This window comes from Ornithorhynchus anatinus, chromosome 2 (genome assembly GCF_004115215.2).
Source record: "Ornithorhynchus anatinus isolate Pmale09 chromosome 2, mOrnAna1.pri.v4, whole genome shotgun sequence".
Classification (NCBI taxonomy): Eukaryota; Metazoa; Chordata; class Mammalia; order Monotremata; family Ornithorhynchidae; genus Ornithorhynchus; species Ornithorhynchus anatinus.
The window spans coordinates 125,343,672-125,363,425 of record NC_041729.1 but is presented as its reverse complement, the minus strand read 5'-3'; the positions used below and the strand labels follow the sequence as shown (position 1 = coordinate 125,363,425).

At 35.5% G+C, this 19,754-nt stretch overlaps 1 protein-coding gene across 7 annotated transcripts in view; it reads left to right on the top strand.

The window, feature by feature from the left end:
- Positions 1-19,754, top strand: part of PCDH9 (protocadherin 9) — a 1,189,516-nt gene that overhangs the window by 23,396 nt on the left and 1,146,366 nt on the right. Inside the window, exon 3 of one of the 7 annotated variants that reach the window (XM_029058418.2) lies at positions 5,233-6,214. The exons of 5 other annotated variants lie outside the window; for them this stretch is intronic. In XM_029058418.2, coding sequence (XP_028914251.1) covers positions 5,233-5,301 — 69 coding nt within the window. In that variant the 3' untranslated portion in view covers positions 5,302-6,214. Of the gene's footprint in view, positions 1-780; positions 3,026-5,232; positions 6,215-19,754 lie in introns of those variants that run through there. One more of the 7 variants, XM_029058417.2, reaches the window with a different exon arrangement.

Sequence of the window (19,754 nt, the reverse complement as noted above, 5' to 3'; positions counted from 1 at the left end):
TGGGTTTATGGCCAATAATTCACTGCTTTCAGGTTTGTTGATAATTTGGGGTCTCAAGGCTGCAGGCGGCAGTCAGGAATTCACTGTTGCCAGGGTTGCTGATAATTTGGGGTCTCAGGACTACGAGTCGCAGTCAGTGATTTGTTGTTGCTAAGGGTGCTGATAGGTGGATCCTGGCCTCATCAGTCACCGGTTCCTAGGTGTGACTCAACACAATAAGTATACATATTCATTGACAGTAATGCATATACATGAGCTAATCACTATACATAGTGACAGCAATACTACTACTACTAATAATAATAGTATTTGCTAAGCACCTATACACATGAACAGAGTTGAGACTTGACCACACTTGTTGGGAGAAGAAAAAACTAAGTGCATTTTTGCTTTGCAATGTATTTATTGCTGTCACATTAATTAGGGCCACATTATTGAGGCACATTATCCATTTCATTGTAACATCATCCTAAAGTACTTTACAGAAGTTCAGTAATTAATGATCTGTATATTTTATAGGCATATTACTCTATCGATTCTTCATAAACATACAAATGAAAATTTGAGTTTTACAACTGGATCAATTCATTGACTCAAAACTCTGATGATCCTGAGAAATGATCAGAGTAATTCTAGCATATGTCTGTGATGCTTTTTCACTTGCCTTACCATTACCTAGAGGAGTTGCAAAAGTGGTATAAAGCAAAGGATGACAAGTAAGTCTCATTTTTCCATTAGTCTAGAATGATGCTTTCCTTTCTTTTCAAATCTTTATTCCAGCCCCTGCTCCTGAACGGGTCAGAAGTACCACCATCCATCCACCTCTACACAAACTTGCCAGCTAAGATCAGCATGGGCCTTCCCCCAACTTTTCTGTAATGCTCACAATATCCACTCTTCTGGAAGAACAAACCATTAGTACAATTTATGCTATTTTAATATGGTTCCAAATCTTAGCCTTCTTTCATACATTGAGTTTTTCTAAAACAATACCACTCAATACCAGAGAAAGCTGCCAGCTGTTTTACACAGTTCTCTAAATAAACAGGCTTATGTTACCAGTTCCATAATGGCTCATTTCTATCTGAAACCTAATTTTATATATGCTAGAATAGAATAACCGCATGTGAAGTTTGAAAGCTTGAAACAGGACGAAACATTTAGTTTATACAGTCAGTAAAGGATGTCAATTATGGTTTTTTGTTTGAATAGATTCACTTAAGATTTCAGTGTAATTTTCTAGTTGAAAATGTTGTAAAGGCTTTCTTGGTGTACATCCTCAGAATAAAATTAACCAGCTGAGTGTTCTGGAGGTAGTTTATACTAAGCCCATGGGTAAATGAAATTGATTTGTGGAACAGTATGTTAACACATTCGTCTAGTAAGCAGAGTGCATGTGTAACATATAATCAGGTTCACGACTACTATACAGACGACATCAGGGCTATCATATTCCTAAAGAATTGAAAAGGACACCCTTCCTTCAAACTAATATGGGAACTGAAAGACAAATATATTAACAAAAATTTTAGAGGGTCAAATATTGTTCATCATTTGTATTTTGATTCTGTATATTTGGGTGGGTGGCTCATGGGATTTTGAGGGCTTGTGTATTTCATTATCAAAATTCTTAATAAGCAGTCTGAAACAGAAAAGTTGGCTTTGAAAATTATTTTAGCCAAATTTAGGCCTTAGTGCCATCGTTTAGCAAGCAAGTTGTTTTGTAAAGGGATCACTTGATGATACATCGTAGAATTTTGGAATAGTTTAGTCAACACACTAAATCTTCATGAACTGGAACTGATAGAATTCTAAGATTTTGATTTAATAGATGAAATAAATAGGAAATCCATTTTATAAAGAAATGGCAACAGCATAAACCATCCTCCAAGTAAAAAGCCAAAAGCATAAGAAAAATCACTTTCTCCAGAGAGAGGATGCAGTGCTAGTTTCACTCTGAGATTGTGTGAGTGTATCTTAAATGAGGCCTGTTTAAATTCTGCAAAATAATAGAAAATATAGTACTACTTAACAATTTTCTCATATCACATTTCTGAAAGCAAAATTTTAAGTATTCTCTCTTTAACAGATTCAGGTGGAAAAATGCCAAGATTTTGGTTTCATAATAGGTAACAATCATGTGATAGAGTTCCCAGTTGGGAGTTGAAAACCAAAAACTTAATGTGAATTAAGGAAATGAAGTCTCCCAATGGGATATCTTGATTTAGCTTTTTGGATTTCTTGAGACCAGCCTAAATTCTGCTTTGTTCGGGAGCTTCACAGACAAGATGCCTGAGAAAGACAATTAGTTTTAACCCTAATATCCTGTATATGACTGATAATTTATACTGACAGTGTGCTTATTGCTTATGATTGAGACAAGTAGGCCTGATCCAAATGGACATTTCAGGAACCAAATTTAATAGATTCACCACTGAAAATGTCTGACGAGGAGAGTAGAGCCCTTCTGATGTTTCTTCCCCACGACAATGGAGGATTACTACATAAGTCTTAAAATTTTGCCTCAGGAGGAGTAGTCTGTAGCATGTCTACAATTGTTACATAATGTACTATGCAAATATGCATCATGAATTCATGTAAAAGTGTCAGAAGAACAGAATGCAACTAATTGCATTCTTTAATCTTTCTCAATCATTTATGTCATCTGAGTCAAATCTTTAAATGCTGCATTTTAAAAGAATTTCAGTGTTCATCTCTAACTCCTAATTGTGTTTCACAAACTATTTAATACTTAATTACAACATCTTAAATTCCTAAGTAATGAAAAAATCTATATTAAATAAGCATCTAGTACAAATCCATTTTAGTACATTAGGAGTATTATTATGAAATAGTGAATTAGAGATTTTTTCTGTATATGTTCCTGTTTCACCTCATTAATATGTTGGTTATAGGGGTTCCTGAAAACGAGTGAACTAAAGACCAGTTTAGCCCTGGAACTAGTTTTTTTTTTTTTTTTGGTTCTAGATTGAGAAGCAGAGAGACCTAGGGGATAGAGTCTGGGCCCAGGAGTCAGAAGCACCTGGGTTCTAGTCCCAGCTCTGCCACTTGTGTGCTGTGTGTCCCTGGGCAAGTAACCTAACTTCTTTCTGCCTCAGGTACCTCATCTGTGAAATGGAAAATAATACTATGAGCTCCATGTGGGACATAGACTGTGTCCAACCTGAATAGCTTGTATCTACTCCAGGACATAATACAGTGCTCGCACATAGTAAGTGCTTAATGAATACCAAAAAAAAGAGAAAAAGTTGTATCTACCACATTAAATCAATTTTAGTGTGTACACCCTACCAGTGTAATGTAAGATTGAGAAGTCAGAATTTATGTTTATCATTTTGGCCTGCTCCATCACAAGCAACAAGAAATGAATCCCCACTGTTCCATCATTCTTTGCTGTAGCTTTGTAGTAAACTATTACTTGCACACAAAATGCAAGGGTAGATTGTTTCAAACATTTGTATACTGTCATATTCTCACAAAATTTTAATCCAGTAATGATTATGGTTTGAGTCTTTCTAAATTGCGTACATCACTGATAATTTGTCTTCACAAATTGGCAGTAATTAAAAAATGCATTATGACAGTAGAGTCACTAACACTTCTGCAAATTACATTTACTTAGCTCAAGGCCATTCTGGTAAATAACACCATTTTAAAACTTAAGCCTTTCAAGGTGCTGTGAGGGTAAAAAATAGTCAGCAAGATTCAGTTTGATTGGATGGGAAAGGTTGGGAAACTCTCCAAAATTTAACTGATGATTAATGAAAGAATTTGCTTGCAAATTAATTTGTTGGGTGGCTGAGATCAAGTGTCAAGTACTGGAAAAATATGAAAAGTATTTAACAACAGTGTTGACTGGAGGTCATGTCACTGGTAAACATTTTGGTTAGTAGTTTAGCAAGAGATTTGCTAATTCTGTCATTCATAATCTATAAATCAGTAAGTAAAGACATAGTGGCCATTAAATTCTGTAGTATTTAGGTTTTTAAGGAATGTTTTTGCCTACGTGAGCCACCAATAAGTGGAGGTAGGCAGAATCTAATTAAAGGTTACCCAGCCCTCAATTCCTCAAGGAAAACAAAAAGTAGAAATTGTATTTATGATCTATCGCAATTATTCTCATAATGACCTATAGCATGGGAGTATACACTGCCTGAATATAGATCAGTAAGTATGCATGTATATGTACCTGTAAGTACTCTTTTTTTATTATTGCTATGGTTTTAAGGACAGTGTGTCCTGAAGACATAAATCTATTATGTGCTATTACTGTCTCTGTTTATCTTGAAATAGCAAGAAAATATGATTTTTCCTCTTCTTTCCAAATGAAACTTTTAATATATTATTATTACCAATAATTCTCCCCACAAAAAAAAAATTGTGCTTGAGATGGGCAGGAGTGCATTGTTACTATTTTTTATAGGTCACTGCATTTATTTCTAACATAAACTGAATGTTAATAGCTGTGATGACATTTCCATCTAAATGATGTTCCGGAAAGAAGGATACTATGGTTAGCAATGAGAAATAACAGGCACTCTAGGTTTATAGACTCAGAAAAAGATTAAATACACATTTATTGTGTATTCTCAGAGTAAATCTGATATCAAGCTGACATCTTTGCAAATTATGAGCCCTGTTTATTTTTACAGAAAAATAAACTAATTACTATTCACAAGGTGGTGCTGAATGGATGCTTGAGATATGATAGCACAGAATTCTTGTGGGCCATTTTAGAGAGGAGCACTATAATCCAACTGCTGGCTTCTTCAGGCTTTTTTCTCTCACAAAAGTCAAGTGTAAAATTACCATTTGATATTCCATAAACCCTTAGTGGCATTTAAAACATGACTTCAGTTCACAAGCTTTTTTCCATATTGTTTTTACCTTAGGCATAGTTAATATAAAGCTGGGAAGTCCTTTGCTGTGCCTTGAACTGATTATGTAGGTATAAGTGCAACTTTTTAATTGATGTTACTCCAATAAGTTTTCAGTTATGCTTTCCCAATGTTATACTAGTTCCCCTTTTACCTCTCCTCCCTCCTTATTTTCTAGGCCTGTTTAAGCAGTTAAAGGAATAAAACATTCATTTTCAAAATTATTTTAACTTTTAAAATTGTTTATAGCTTCCCATCAGTTTTGCTCATGCAACCTCCCAACATTGAGTATTGTGGATATACAAAAATGTATTTGTTATTGTTTCTTGTACAGGAGCATTCTCTGAAAGATGCTGAAATGTGGATGGATTTGAAGGTCTTTTGCAAAAATGTTTCCCTGTGATAAAATTAACATTTGAACAACCAAATGTGAAACACTTGATGTGTCTTGTCACTTCAACCATTATTACCCAATATTATATCGCTCCTCTTCTGTACTTATGAGGTGGATTCTAGGAATTTCTAGTTTAGGTGTAAACTTGCTGTTTATAAACATAATATCAAACAGAACCCCTCCCACCCCAGGTTGAAAATGGTAATTGCTGGTTTTAAAATTATTTTAGAGGTTTTTCCATGGCAACATCCCTTTATTGATGGTTGTTAAATTATTCTATATGTTTTATATATATATATACAAGAAATTGAATCAAGAATCAAGTGATGCATTTCAGTAGTTTTAAATAGAAGGAGATACTGTTGCTATGTGTTATATGCATAGTTTGTAAAGAGAAGAGAATATTGTCCGTAATTCTAGATAGAATATTTTCTTCCCCGTGGTAGTGACTGGGTTGAATGGGAGTTCACTAATATGTATAGTAATGCATCTTAAAATCTATATTTTTAAGCGGTGTTGGACAGTCAAAACTAAAAACTGTCCCTTATAACCTTTGTATCTTATAATTTGAAAAAGTATTAAATACATAAAGTATTGAAATAGTTGTAAATCCAAATTGTGTTTAAGTTTCATTTTTTGTTATATTTTGTACAGACATTTTTGATGTAAACAGTATGGCTCTCACACATGTCCAATTAAAAGTACTATTATTTATTTAAACAGATATATACCTAATGTATTTGAAAGCTTATTGCACTCATATAAATGTATATATTGTGACTTCAAAGTCTGTATTGAACTTTGCTTAAACACTAGTTTGTGGATTTCTTTCAAATTTACTTTTAATTAAAGGTAAGGATAAGATCCTTAACTAAATGTACTTTAAAATACACAATAAAGTTTCCAAAGTTGTTTTGTACAATGTTGAGGCTTTGTGTTTAATTTTTTTTTTTTTTTTTTTGTGGAAAACTGTTGATGGTTCTCTGATAAGCCAGTCCTGTTTACAAATTCCTTGAAGTTGTGTTTTCTTGATAACTATGTAAATCAAATCAGGTATGACTTTGTGGCACACAATTATTTCTCTTCCAACATTAGGTTCTTTAACAGGAAAAATCTCTTACACCTACCTAGTCTAGGCTTTGTTAGACTTCGGACTTTAACTTCAAATAATCAATCCACTCATTACACTCATATTTTAAATGGCCAATGAATTACATTTGTACTGTGCCTTAACTGGCTGGTCTGCCCAGCAGGTAGGGCACAATGTGATTCATTACATTTTGTCTGTACAGCATTCTTTGTTTACGTATAAAGGTGTTGAAAACCATTTTACTTTAGAAAAGAAAACTGTTTTGGGGAAGATCATCTATTAATTTCATTTAAAAATACAATTTTAAATATTCAATATGTAAAATCATTTTTTTCTTTTTAGAATTAATAATTTTCCTCTTAATTTATTGCCCACTTTTGGTGGACCACATATTTCAGGGAGTTCACTCTGATTCTTACAGAAATCACTGAGCTCTGAAGAGAAAACAACACACTTCTGTAATGTTTTTTTCTAATGTGTCTAGATAATTTGTTTTTGAGAAATAGAACTTGAACAATGTTATCTATAACATCTTAGTGCTTTCATGTTTTTTATGTTTACATTTTAGACCAAAATTCTTCACAAAATTTAATTCCCTTCCCAAGGTTTAAGTCACAAATTCAAAAATTCCACTCTACAGTTGATGCATTTTGGAATTTTCTTCTAGATGAATTATTTACTAATTTATACATTCAATATGCAAAACTCATTCTCCTTAACCAAATATGAAGAAGGTAATAAAAAACTTTTAAAAACTAGATAATTAACTCCAATTCTGTGTGGTGACGTCAGTCAGTCAGTCGTATTTATCGAGCATTTACTGTGTGCAGAGCACAAGTACTAAGCATTTGGGAGAAAGCAAAATAACAGTACAAAGTTACGTTCCCTGCCCACAGCCTAGTCCATGACCTACTATTTGCTCAGCAAATATATTACATTAAAAATAAGCTATGGACAGTTTTATTCAACAAACTCAGTTGAAGTGAATCTTTTTACTTTCACTGAGGTTCCAACATTTTGACTAAAAAGGAAAACATTTGATTATTCACGTAATGGAAAATAATTTGAACTGCTATCATGTGGGGGTAAATACTGGGAATTAAAAAGGCTTTTCTTCAGTAGAACAAGGGTTTTTTTAGCATTTGCTGCTTTAATTCAGGTAACTGAAATTGCTTCACATTTTCATGTTACCCTTCACTTCGCCTATTCTTCGTTATATTTAAGTGTTGTTGGCATTATATCCTAAGAATGAATCATATAGTCCAACTATGCTTTCTGTATATCAACATATTTAAATTATGATTGTCATGACTCTCATCATCCCTTACAGGTTTACATTATATTACTTTTCATTTTCCCAAAGATGTATTAATAGTCAGAAATCTTTCCAGTACCTCTGTGACATAGGTAAGTGTTGTTATTCCCATTTTGCAGAAAGTATTTTGGATTAAAGAGGGAAGGCAAAATCAATTTGAATTTCTTTGGGAAAGTAAATTACAGTATATAAGTACATATTTAAATGTATTTTTCTCAACACCAAAAAAAAAAATAAATGTAGCCAGTCAACAGTAAAGTCATGGAGAACTGAACTTCTAACTTATTCCTTATGATTTGACAAATGATATATTTTAATAATCCTGATTTTAGTAATAAAGTTAACACAGCTTCCCTCCCTCCTCTGCCCCATTTACTATGGAAAAATAAGGGAATTCCTTTGCTTAGCATATTTTCTGATTTCTAAAATAACAGTAGAGCCTACAAGATGGAGTAACTAATAAAACCAGGCTCTAACCTGTAGTACTGGTTAAAATAATTCATTAACCATTTTAAATGAAATAAAATTTGGTACTGTTGAAACATTACTATTTCCAAATGAGTAAATTAGAAGGCAGAGGAGGCCTGTGAGCATCTAATGCAAGGACAAAAATCCTGGCAGGAAGTCATTATCTTACAGTTTAATTCAATACTGGACTTGCAGGAAACATTCAGGAAGTGCTGTTACAACTTGAAAGCTGCCAAACTCCAACTATTTTCATTCTGTTTTTCACAAAACAATATTATATATTAATTGCACATTATAATAAATTGTATGTAGCATTGACCTCTTGTGTTCAGGGGGAGTCACATCGAAATCATTAAAAACTTGGGCAACTACCCATGACATTAGTATATGAAACTCTCCCGAGAAGACAGTGTCGTAGTCTTAATTCAGTTTATCATCCAGTCAATCAATATATACTATTTATTGAGTGCTTACTGTATGCTGAGCCCTGTACTAAGTGCTTGGGGGAGCACAATAAAAACAGAGTTCGTAGATAGGTTCCCTGTCCTGTTTAAAATAATTCATGACTTTAAAAATGAAAAACAAAGACTATGTAAGTATTAGTATATGTTGTGTTGTTGTTTCCTACAGATATTTTTAGCTTCAAAGCATTATTCTGCATCTATAAACAAATAAACTGTTTTCTGATAGTGGTCTGAAATTATTTTTTCTAAATCATTTACGACCCTGGATTTTAACATAATTCATGGAAGTTAGGTTGAGCTGGTTTCCTTAATTTTATGTACTAATTTTTGTTATGTGTGTATTTGCCAAGCTATTTTTTGGTGGCAATAGAAAAGTGGATGGCATATCTTTGTGTTGCTGTATTGGATGCAGCATAGCCTAGAGAGTCTAGAGAGTCTTACAGAAGCAACATAGTTTAGTAATAGAGCATGGGCCTGGAAGTCAGAAGGGCCTGAGTTCTAATCCTAGGTCTGCCACTTCTCTGCTGTGTGACATTGGGCAAGTCACTTAACTTCTTTGGGCCTCAGTAACCTCAGCAGTAAAATGGGTAATGAGAGAGTGATACTCATGAGGAGCATGGACCGTGTCCAACATGATTAGCTTGCATCTACCCCAGTACTTAGTACAGTGTCTGGAACATAGTTAAGCAATTTTAAAAATACCATTAAAAACAAACATTGGATAATATTTTAGATATGAAATCAAATGCTTTTTTCTTTTTCAAAATGACGTATCCTGCATTAGACGAGAAGCAAAATTTCTCTAATAACTAACTTATTTTTCACTTCTTCATTTTGGATTAAATATAGAATGATCTTATGCAGGCAGTATGACACAGATGCTGTTACATTAAGTAGAATGTGATTAAACAAAGCAAGATATTTAATTACCCCTTTTGGTGGCCTGAATAGAATACATATGTTCATAAAATACAAATATGACAAAAATGCGTGACATATTGTATCATAGATCATCATGACTTTTGCATGAACTCTCCGCAAATCCAACAAAAATGGTTTTCCAGGGCTTTTCACATACACATTTGTAATTCTGAAATTATTTCTTACTAAACTCATTTGGACTTATTTTGCTTCTAAGAATTGAAATAAATAATCATATTTTTTGCTTGAAATGAATAATGTATATTTTTTAATTTATCATTTAATACTAATTTAATTAGAGTGGGAAGTTTTAAATAAAGTCATTAGAAATAACCTAACAAGAGATTACTCAAATTCTGCCTTGACTGTGTCCAGAAATAAGTTGATAAGAAACTGAGAACAGATTCTAGTTCTGAATTCAAATTGTTATGACCGTCTTTTGCATTGTTTTAACCATTTGAAAATAAATTCAACATAGATATTGAACAAATGCTAGATTTAGGTTACTAAAATTCAGGTTTCGTTATCCAGAAATCATTTTCTTTTTCTTGGATTCTTGAAACATTAGGTGACAAAGATATGCGATTTCAAAAGTCCAGTACTCTAGGTCTTTTGACATCACCATGTGATCAGCAAAATAAAATGGATGAGTTTCAAATCATTTTCAGGTCATTTAAATTTTCCATTTTGGGAAATTCTCTTTTTATTTCCTCCTCGTTATAATCTGAACCCTGGTTTTCCTAAAAGTGATAATGATTAGCAAAGAAGCCAGTTCACATCTCAGGTTGTTCTTATGGTCCCGTTTGGAAGGCATAGAGAAGTTTTAATAAGTTCACTGGAAGGATCAGTGACACACTGAATATCATGAGATGTAAATGCTTTTCTTTTGTTAATAAATTATTTTCAGTAAAATTAAAAAGTACTTCGATTTGGAGGGATTCTGATATAATTCTAATATAATTTATATATATAATATAATATATTCTAATATTCACACTGAAATTTAAGGTACTGAAAATGTTACAGCCTCTTTATATTTTTATGTTCAATTAAGTCTAAATGTTACTTTATCTTGACATGACATTTCTTTTTTATTTACTTTATTTTTGTAATGTGTAGTGTCTTGGCCTCTACAGATTTGCCCATCTACCAGTCCAGGTTGTCTTTCATGGCATGGGTACTGGTCTCCCTAGAGACCTGGCCTGACATTTTTTAAGTTCATGATATAATGAAGAAGAGCGATTACAAGAACAGTTGTAATAATAGTCACTTGATCAATTAATCATCTTTATTGTGTATTTACTGTGTGCAGAGTATACACAGTATACTATGTGCTTTAGAGAGTACATTATAGTAGAATTGGTAAATACGTTCCCTGCCCCCAGCAAGCTTATAGTTTTGAGGGGGAGAACTATAATACTAATAATACTATAATAATACTATCATGCTAATAATAATTTTAAGTGTTTACTGTGTGCCAAGCACTGGGATAGATCCAAAATAATCAGACCAGACACAGTCCCTGTCCCACATGGAGCTCTCAGTCTAAATAGGAAGAGGAACATGACACTTAAGATTATCTTCTAGACCAGAGGAGAGGTAGAGATACTTTTTGGCCTGGATGTTGAATTTTGTGAATTAATTAAGATTCCTTTACTCCTTTCACTCCTCTTTGCCACTGAGAGAGGCACAAATTCTGTACCTCATGATGTAACTAAGGAGGGGGTAAAATCTGGGATTCACCAGGTAGCCCAGTCTTATGTTATGGGCTAAGATCATACTCTAATTCCATTTGCCTTTCATTTCTAGAGTAGAGATAAAGGATGAAAAGATCTCATAGGTCATATGTCACTGAGTAGGTTCTTGTTTGCCTGTTTAACTATTTGACATTTTTGATCTGACAATGTTTTAAAACACTGCAACATAAAAGCTACATTAGCCCTTGTAATAGCTGTAGTACCTTCATTTCATGTGTTATAGCAGGTAGTGTGTTATAGCAGGTCATACCCAGCGATTCATTTTAAATGAAGACTTCCCAAAATTCAGCCTTCAGTGATACTTTGTGTATACTTTTAAGGAGATGGTAACAATAACAGTGATAAAAATGATGTTAATAAGGTGAAATGCTTCTAGATAGAGGAAACTATTTAAATGTTGTCAATCTAACCTAGAATAAAGTATGTTGAGAGAACATGTATAAACATGTATGTTTATTTCTATTTGTAGTTGCATGACAGGTTAATTTTATTACATTGCTCTTCATCTAGTATCACAAATATAAAATCTCTTGGTTATTTTCTTCCACAATTTTGAATGAGGAATGCTCTCTCTAAACACTAAGAATTCCATGTTTAAACACAAATAATCTTTAAAGAATGTTCCTTTTCCGAAATTTATTCATTTTTGTTAACTACACACTGTTCCATTCTATACTTCCATGATTTTAACAATATTTCCCCATTAATTCTTTCTTATTATAAACATATGGGAAGCAGCGTGGCTCAGTGGAAAGAGCACGGGCTTTGGAGTCAGGGTTCATACGTTCGAATCCCAGCGCTGCCACTTGTCAGCTGTGTGACTGTGGCCAAGTCACTTAACTTCTCTGTGCCTCAGTTCCCTCATCTGTAAAATGGGGATTAAGACTGTGAGCCCCATGTCGGACAACCTGATTCCCCTGTGTCTACCCCAGTGCTTAGAACAGTGCTCTGCCCATAGTAAGCGCTTAACAAATACCAACATTAATATGAAATTACACTCTAGAAGATCTAATATGCTGTAACACACTTGTGTTCTTGTTCAAAAAAAACCAGATGATATCAGTGTGGTAGCAAACTGTTCATTTCCTGGTTCCAGTGTTGGAAATGTCCTATGTTTTCCCCAATAAAATGTAAGTTCCTCGAGTTCAGAATCATGTCTATCAATTAATTATAGTCTCCAAGCCCTTAGTTCAGCGCTCTGAACTCATTCATTCAGTCGTATTTATTGAGCACTTACTGTATGCAGAGCACTGTACTAAGCACTTGGGAGAGTATATTTAACAATAACAGACACATTCCCTCCCCAAAGTACTCAGTAGAAACCACTGATTGATTGGTAGTCTCCCATTATGGAAATATAATTTCTGATTATTCAGTTTTTCACCTGTTCATGTGATATAAGTTGCTTAAATGTATTTATATATTCCTGGTGAGATGTTTTTCTTCATTTCTTTAGATACAATCCTCTTGAAAAGAGTACTCCCCAAGGTATCCCCATGATAAGGGGAATTGTGGGTGGTTTATTTTGGCTTCTCTTCCTTTCATTCATTCTTAAATTCATTCAATTGTATTTATTGAGCACTTACTGTTTGCAAAGGACTTTACTAAGTGCTTAGTAAAATACAACAATAAGACACATTCCCTGCCCACAATGAGCTTACAGTCTAGAGGAGTGGAGACAGACATTAATATAAAATAAATAAATTACACCTATGTACATAAGTGCTGTGGGGCTGGGAGGAGGAAAAGAGAAAGGCACCAAGTCATGGTGATACAGAAGGGAGTAGGAGAAGAGGAAACGGGGAGCTTATTCAGGAAAGGCCTTTTGGAGGAGATCTGTCTTCAATAAGACTTGAAGGGAGGGAAAGTAATTGTCTGTCAAATTTGAGGAGAGAGTGTGTTCCTTGCCAGAGGCAGGACATGGGTGAGGGGTGGGCACTGAGACGAGATAGAGGCACAGTGAAAAGGTTAGCATCAGAGGAACGAATTGTGTGGGCTGGGTTATAGTAGGAGGGTAGTGAGGTGAGGTAGGAGGTGGCAAGGTAATTTAGCACTTTAAAGCCAATGGTGAGGATCACTGTAGGATGTCTCAGATGGAAAGTGGGGGAAAATAAAGAGGAAGAAAACAAATTAAGTTTCAGTGAGATTTCAACAGTAATAAGAGTGGGTGGTAAGAATAGGGGAACTGATCAATCCATCAGTCAATCAGTGGTATTTATTTAGTCCTATTCTGTACAGAGTACTGTAGTCTGGGAGAGTACAATACAACTGAGTTTGTAGACTTGTTCATTGTCCATGACTAACCTGCAGTCAAGAGGGAAAAGGAGAATGATGCTGGGTAGGGTTATTTGGGGCTAGGAGAGAGAAAATTTTTTTTTAGAGGTTAAATATCTGTAAGTGAGCTCACTTAAGGTGCCAGAGTTAAGGAGAAGCAATAATTTTGATAGGACACATTTTTGCTGTTCTAGGTAGATAATTTTGAGACAGCCAGGATAGACCTAATCCCTTGGGAGATCCACCAAAAAAGGAGAATTATAGAGGTAGGTTAGAGAAAGGACACAAATAAGTAAAGAGTGGAGAGATGGAAGAGACTATAGAAGATTGAACTCACACTGACACTTCTCTCACTTAGATGCACACACCCATACACAAAGATACCACAAACTCATCAATGGAATACTGTTCTCTTGGTTCTAGGTTTCCTTCTGATGCAGCCAAAGACTTGGTCACTGTTACTGGCTTTGGGTCTGTGTGTTACAGGTTTCTGAGATTAAAAGTTGTTCGAGGTGCCAGGAAGAGGAAATGGTCTAAACAGAGTGACTTGAGAAGATTTAGAAGAGAGACAGATTTTCCAACTAGACTACCTTATAAGTTAGGAGGCCAATTTATTTTTCTTGAAAATTTCTGCTGAAAGTATGGAAAGTCTATATTTTTTCCTTAATTCTTAACTTGTGAGTGGAAGGTTGCAGAGATGATGTGAGGTTCAAGCTCTCCTGCATTCTGGAATATCTGCACTATCAGTTCCAGGCTTAAACTGATCATATCCTGGGCATACACCAGGGTAATAAAAGGCTACTAAACATGGATGCAAGATCGGCCAAAATACTTCCAATAAAGGACATTTTTATACTTTTTCTACAATTATATAGGGCAGTTTATGAAAACCTGGGTGTGACCTCCTAGAATGAATTACATGTTTATATCAAAAATAAAAATGAAATGTTTATTGAATCATCAGGGTGATACTATCCCACAAGAATTTGGTAATAAACTATCTTTTTGACAGTTTTCACAAGATGGTTTAGAAAACAGAAGTTATTTGCCTGAATTCTAGCCCGCTTCCAAGCAAGTACTGAGATCATGATGAATGCTTATAGTCTATCTCTGAAGCCTGTTCTGAGGAGTTGAAAATGATGGAATTTTTCCTGACTGACATTGTTGTACTAAAACAATCTTGGAAATGACCCTTTCTTTACTTTGGTAACCACTAGAATCTTGTTGGCTATCCTGTTCGTTCTACTCTATGTGCATATGCAAGAAACAAAAGAAAACTTCCTTATTTACATTGGATTTTTGTTTTGTTCTCATCAGTACCAGTTTCCTAAGAGCTTCTTCTGGGATATTATTAAACATGCCTCTTCATTAATCATTTTTTTTTGATTGCTATAACAGTATTAAACTGCTCCCTGGTTCCTGCTGTTCCAATTGTGTCATAATAGGGCTCTCCCAAATGTGTGAGATGACCTCCTCAGTGTTTCCATAATAAACCATGTGAAGGTCCTTTTGGAAAATTGAGAAATAAGTCTTTACAGCTCATTTTCTCACATGCTAATATTTGAAAACTATGGCTCTGCATCACAAGAGAAAAATATACTTTTCAGAGATAAGTGTATGAAGCAGCACAAATCCACAGAAATGAAATATTTTCTTACTAATTATTGATAAAATCTCCTATATAGTTGAATTGTTTGGTTTCACAGTTGGGTAGAATAATTCAGTTTTCATTTCTGTTACCAATAATGCTTTCATTTTATAAACAAAATGGGGAGCACGACTTTCCTTCTGTGACTGCAAAATGTGTAGAGGAGAGAACAAATTATTTTTTCTTTTCTCTTCCAAAGAGTTCTAAACCATGTGTTGCCCAAAAACCAACTTCCAGGCATCAATCTCGGGACCAGTATCTTAGGATAGTGAAGCACAATCAGCCACTGTCATATCCCAAATCCTATATCCCCAGCCCACAACACTCTACTCAGTACCAATACTACATTTTACTCAGTAGGGAAGGTATGTTGTAATCATCACAAAAGCCCACATGAGACTACCATCAGACATCATATACCAGGCATAGACTTCCAGTCTCTCCCTCAGTAGGGTAGAGAATTGGGTTCAATATATTTTGAAAATGAAGTACTGTCACAGCTCATAAAAGCTAAGCCTTTTGTTTATCAAAGTATGAGGGTCCTTATCAGGAGTGTATTTGAGGCAATGATGCGTGATCAGTGGAAAATGTGCATCAGTATTTTATACCTAAAATTTACTTTCAAGTTGTATTGTTCTTGCACCAATGAATGGATCACAGAAGTTAAGGATTAGTGACAATGAAGTTTAAATATTAACTTCGCATTTATACTGAAGTCCCATGGAAGAGAAATGTTTAAAACTAATTCCTAATCCATGGAAATAATGAAAAGGCTATTTCCACTGGGATATGGGAAGCTATCAAGTTGAAATTTTGAAAGGGCCTGTCTTTGAAGATACCATTATTTCAATAACTGTAGGTTCTCTTTTTAATCATTACTTTTAATTAATATGTTCTTTTCCAAGAAGGGAATGGACCTACACATCTAAAGCAATATTCATGCTTCTTTGCTATGAAGGCAGAGCTGTCAATTTATTTCAATGCTTTGATTCATTGGGCTTTCATCCTTAGAGTTTTAATTATTAGGATTTGGAGTTAAGATATCCATTTACTTCAGTTTCATTTCTGTGGGCCCAATCCCAAATATTTTCCTTAAATTGTAATAATAATAATAATAATGTTGGTATTTGTTAAGCGCTTACTATGTGCCAAGCACTGTTCTAAGCGCTGGGGTAGACATAGGGGAATCAGGTTGTCCCACGTGGGGCTCACAGTCTTAATCCCCATTTTACAGATGAGGGAACTGAGGCGCAGAGAAGTGAAGTGACTTGCCCACAGTCACGCAGCCGACAAGTGGCAGAGCTGGGATTCGAACTCATGAGCCCTGACTCCAAAGCCCGTGCTCTTTCCACTGAGCCACGCTGCTTCTCCAAATCAAACGTACTTTTACTGGGGAAAGTTTAGACTTTAGACTTTAGATTTAGGGAAAGTTTAGTTCAGTTGCTTAGATTGTGAGCCCATTATTGGGCAGGGATTGTCTCTATCTGTTACCGAATTGTACATTCCAAGCACTTAGTACAGTGCCCTGCACATAGTAAGTGCTGAATAAATATGATTGAATGAATGGGGGGAAAAAACCACTAAAAAAACAGTCAGTGATGAAATCATGTGCTGAATTAGCCAAGAGTAAATATTATCCATGAGATGTAAAAAACAGCCTGTGGACAGTGGTGAAGGAATAAAAAGTTTAAATAACTGTAAAACCATCGAATTATAGGGATTAATGGGATGTTGAGGTATTAATTTTTTTTTCCTGCCATTAGGTAAAACTGCAATTAATCCACCTCAACAACCTCTTCCATATTCAAAAAGGTATTCTAGAGAATGGGTTTCTTGGTTATTCCAATGTAATATAGTTCTTTGAGTTCCAAATAAATATCATTGATTGATATTTTCCTTCTAACTAAAAACATTTTGATAATATCTACCAACCAATCAATAATTTTACTGGGATACAGGGTCCGAATTAAGCACTTAAAATAATCACCATAAGTAAAAGATGCAGTCCCTGGCCAAGGAGCAGACAGTCATGGAACATAAGTAGTTCACAACTAATCAATCACTGGTACAGACCACTATACTAGTAGCTTGGTAGAGTATGCTACAAAATATTTTTTAACCTGTTTCCTGTCCACAGGGAACTTCCAGTCTAGAGTGGAAGACACACATGGAAATAAACTATTCTTAATAAAGCTATGAATATTTTTGTTGTGGGATTGAAAATGGAGTGATTAGCAAGTGCTTAAAGGGTTCAGATCCAACTGCTCAGGTGACTCAGAAGTGAGAGGCAGTAGGGAAAATGAGAGCTTGTTCAGGGCAGGCTTCTTGAAGGAGATGAGATTTAAGTCTTTGAAGAAAGAATGGTGGTCTATCGTAATTGAAAGGGGAGTGAGTTCCAGTTCAGTGTGGGGGAGGGATGTGTGTGGGTGACAAAGGGGTGGTGAGATAGACAAAACTGAGGTATGGTGAGTAGGTTAGCATTGGAGGAATGAATTGTGTGGGTTAATTGTAGTAGGAAATCATCAAGGTGACAAGGGGATAAATTGAATAAAATTGATGGAAAGGGGTTTCTGTTTGATGTGGAGGTGGATGGGCAACTACTGGGATGTTTTGAGGATTGGAGAGACATGGACTGAAATGTTTTTTTGGAAAAGTAATCCAAGCAGCAGGGTCAAGTATAAACTGGAGATAGAAAGTAGGCAGGGAGGTCAGCAAGGAGGCTGGTACAGTAGTCAAGGCAGGATAGGATAAGTGTTTGGATCAGCCTAGTTGCAATTTGGATGGAGAGGGAAAGGCAAATTTTAGCGATATTGTGAAGGTTGAAGCAAAAGGATTTGGTGGAAAATTGAATGTGTATTTACTTTTATCATATTTGTTAAGTGCTTACTTTGTGAAAAGCATTATTCTAATCACTAGAGTAGTTACAACTTTATCAGGTTGGAGAGAGTCCCCATCCCACATAGGGATCACAGTCTAAGTTGGAAGAAGGGTAATTTAATCACACTTTTACAGATGAAGTAACTGAGGCATAGAAAAGTTAAGTGAGTTGTCCAAGGTCACACACAGTAAGCAATTGACAGACCCAGGATTAGAATGCAGGTCCTCTGGCTCCTAGGCCTGTGGTTTCTCCATAGGCTATAATGAGGCTTGTGTGATAGGGAGGGTGGTGGTGCTGTGGAAAGTGATGGAAAAGTCACAGGAAGAACAAGAAGATGATGAATTTGGTTCTTGATGTACCAAGTTTGAGATAATAATAATAATGATGATAATAATAATAATGTTGGTATTTGTTAAGTACTTACTATATGTCAAGCACTGTTCTAAGGACTGATATAGATACAAGATAATTATGTTGTCCCACATGAGGCTCACAGTCTTAATCCCCATTTTACAAATGACGTAACTGAGGCTCAGAGAAGTGAAGTGACTTGCCCCAAGTCACACAGCTGACAAGTCACGACACGGCATTAGAACTCACAACCTCTGACTCCCAAGCCAGTGATCATTCTACTAACAATTACAGATATTTTGAAGGCAAGATGAAGCAATAGAAAGATCAGAACCGGTAATATACATTGGGAAATCGTCCACTTAGAAAAAATGGTTGAAGCTGAGTTATCCAGGGAAGTGGATGCAGATGGAAAATAATAAGGGACCTAGAACTGAACCTTGAGGGCCTCCCACTGTCAGGGAGTGGGAAGCAGAGGAGGAGAGCACAAAAGAAACTAAAGATGAGCAGCCAGAGACAGGGGGAGAAGAAGGAGATGACAATGTGAGTGAAGCCAAGGTTATATAATGTTTCTGGTAGAAGTGGTCCACAGTGTCGAAGACAGCCGAGGTTGAGGAGGATTGTGATTGTAACAGAGGCCATTGGATTTAGTAAGAAGGAGATCATTGGTGACTTTTGAGAGTGCTGTTTCTGTGGCATGAAGGGAGGGGTTCAAGGATAGAGAATTGGAGGAGAGAAAGTGGAGGCATTCTTCTAAACTGTAAGTTTGTTGTGGGCAGGGAATGTGTCTACCAACTCTGTTGTATTGTACTGACCCAGTATAATTGATTGATTGAGACATCTCGCTCAAAGAGTTTGGAGATGAATGGTAGGAGGAAGATGGAATAATAGCTCGAGGGAGCCATGGGGTAAAGTAAGGAGTTATTTTTTAGACTGGGGAGACATGAGCATGTTTGAAAGCAGTGGAGAAGAGTAATTAATAATTATTATTATGGGATTTATTATGTGCTGACTATGTGTCAAGCACTGTTCTAAGTGCTGGGGTAGATACAAGGTACTCAGGTTGTCCCACATGGCGCTCACAGTCTCAATCCCATTTTACAGATGAGGTAACTGAGGCACAGAGAAGTTAAGTGACTTGCCCAAGGTCACATAGCAGACAAGTGGCAGAATCAGTATTAGGACCCAAATCCTCTGAGTCCCAAGCCTATGCTCTTGCCACTAGGCCATGCTGCATCTCATAATTATGGTATTTGTTAAGCACTTACTATGTGTCAGACACTTTACAAGGCTCTG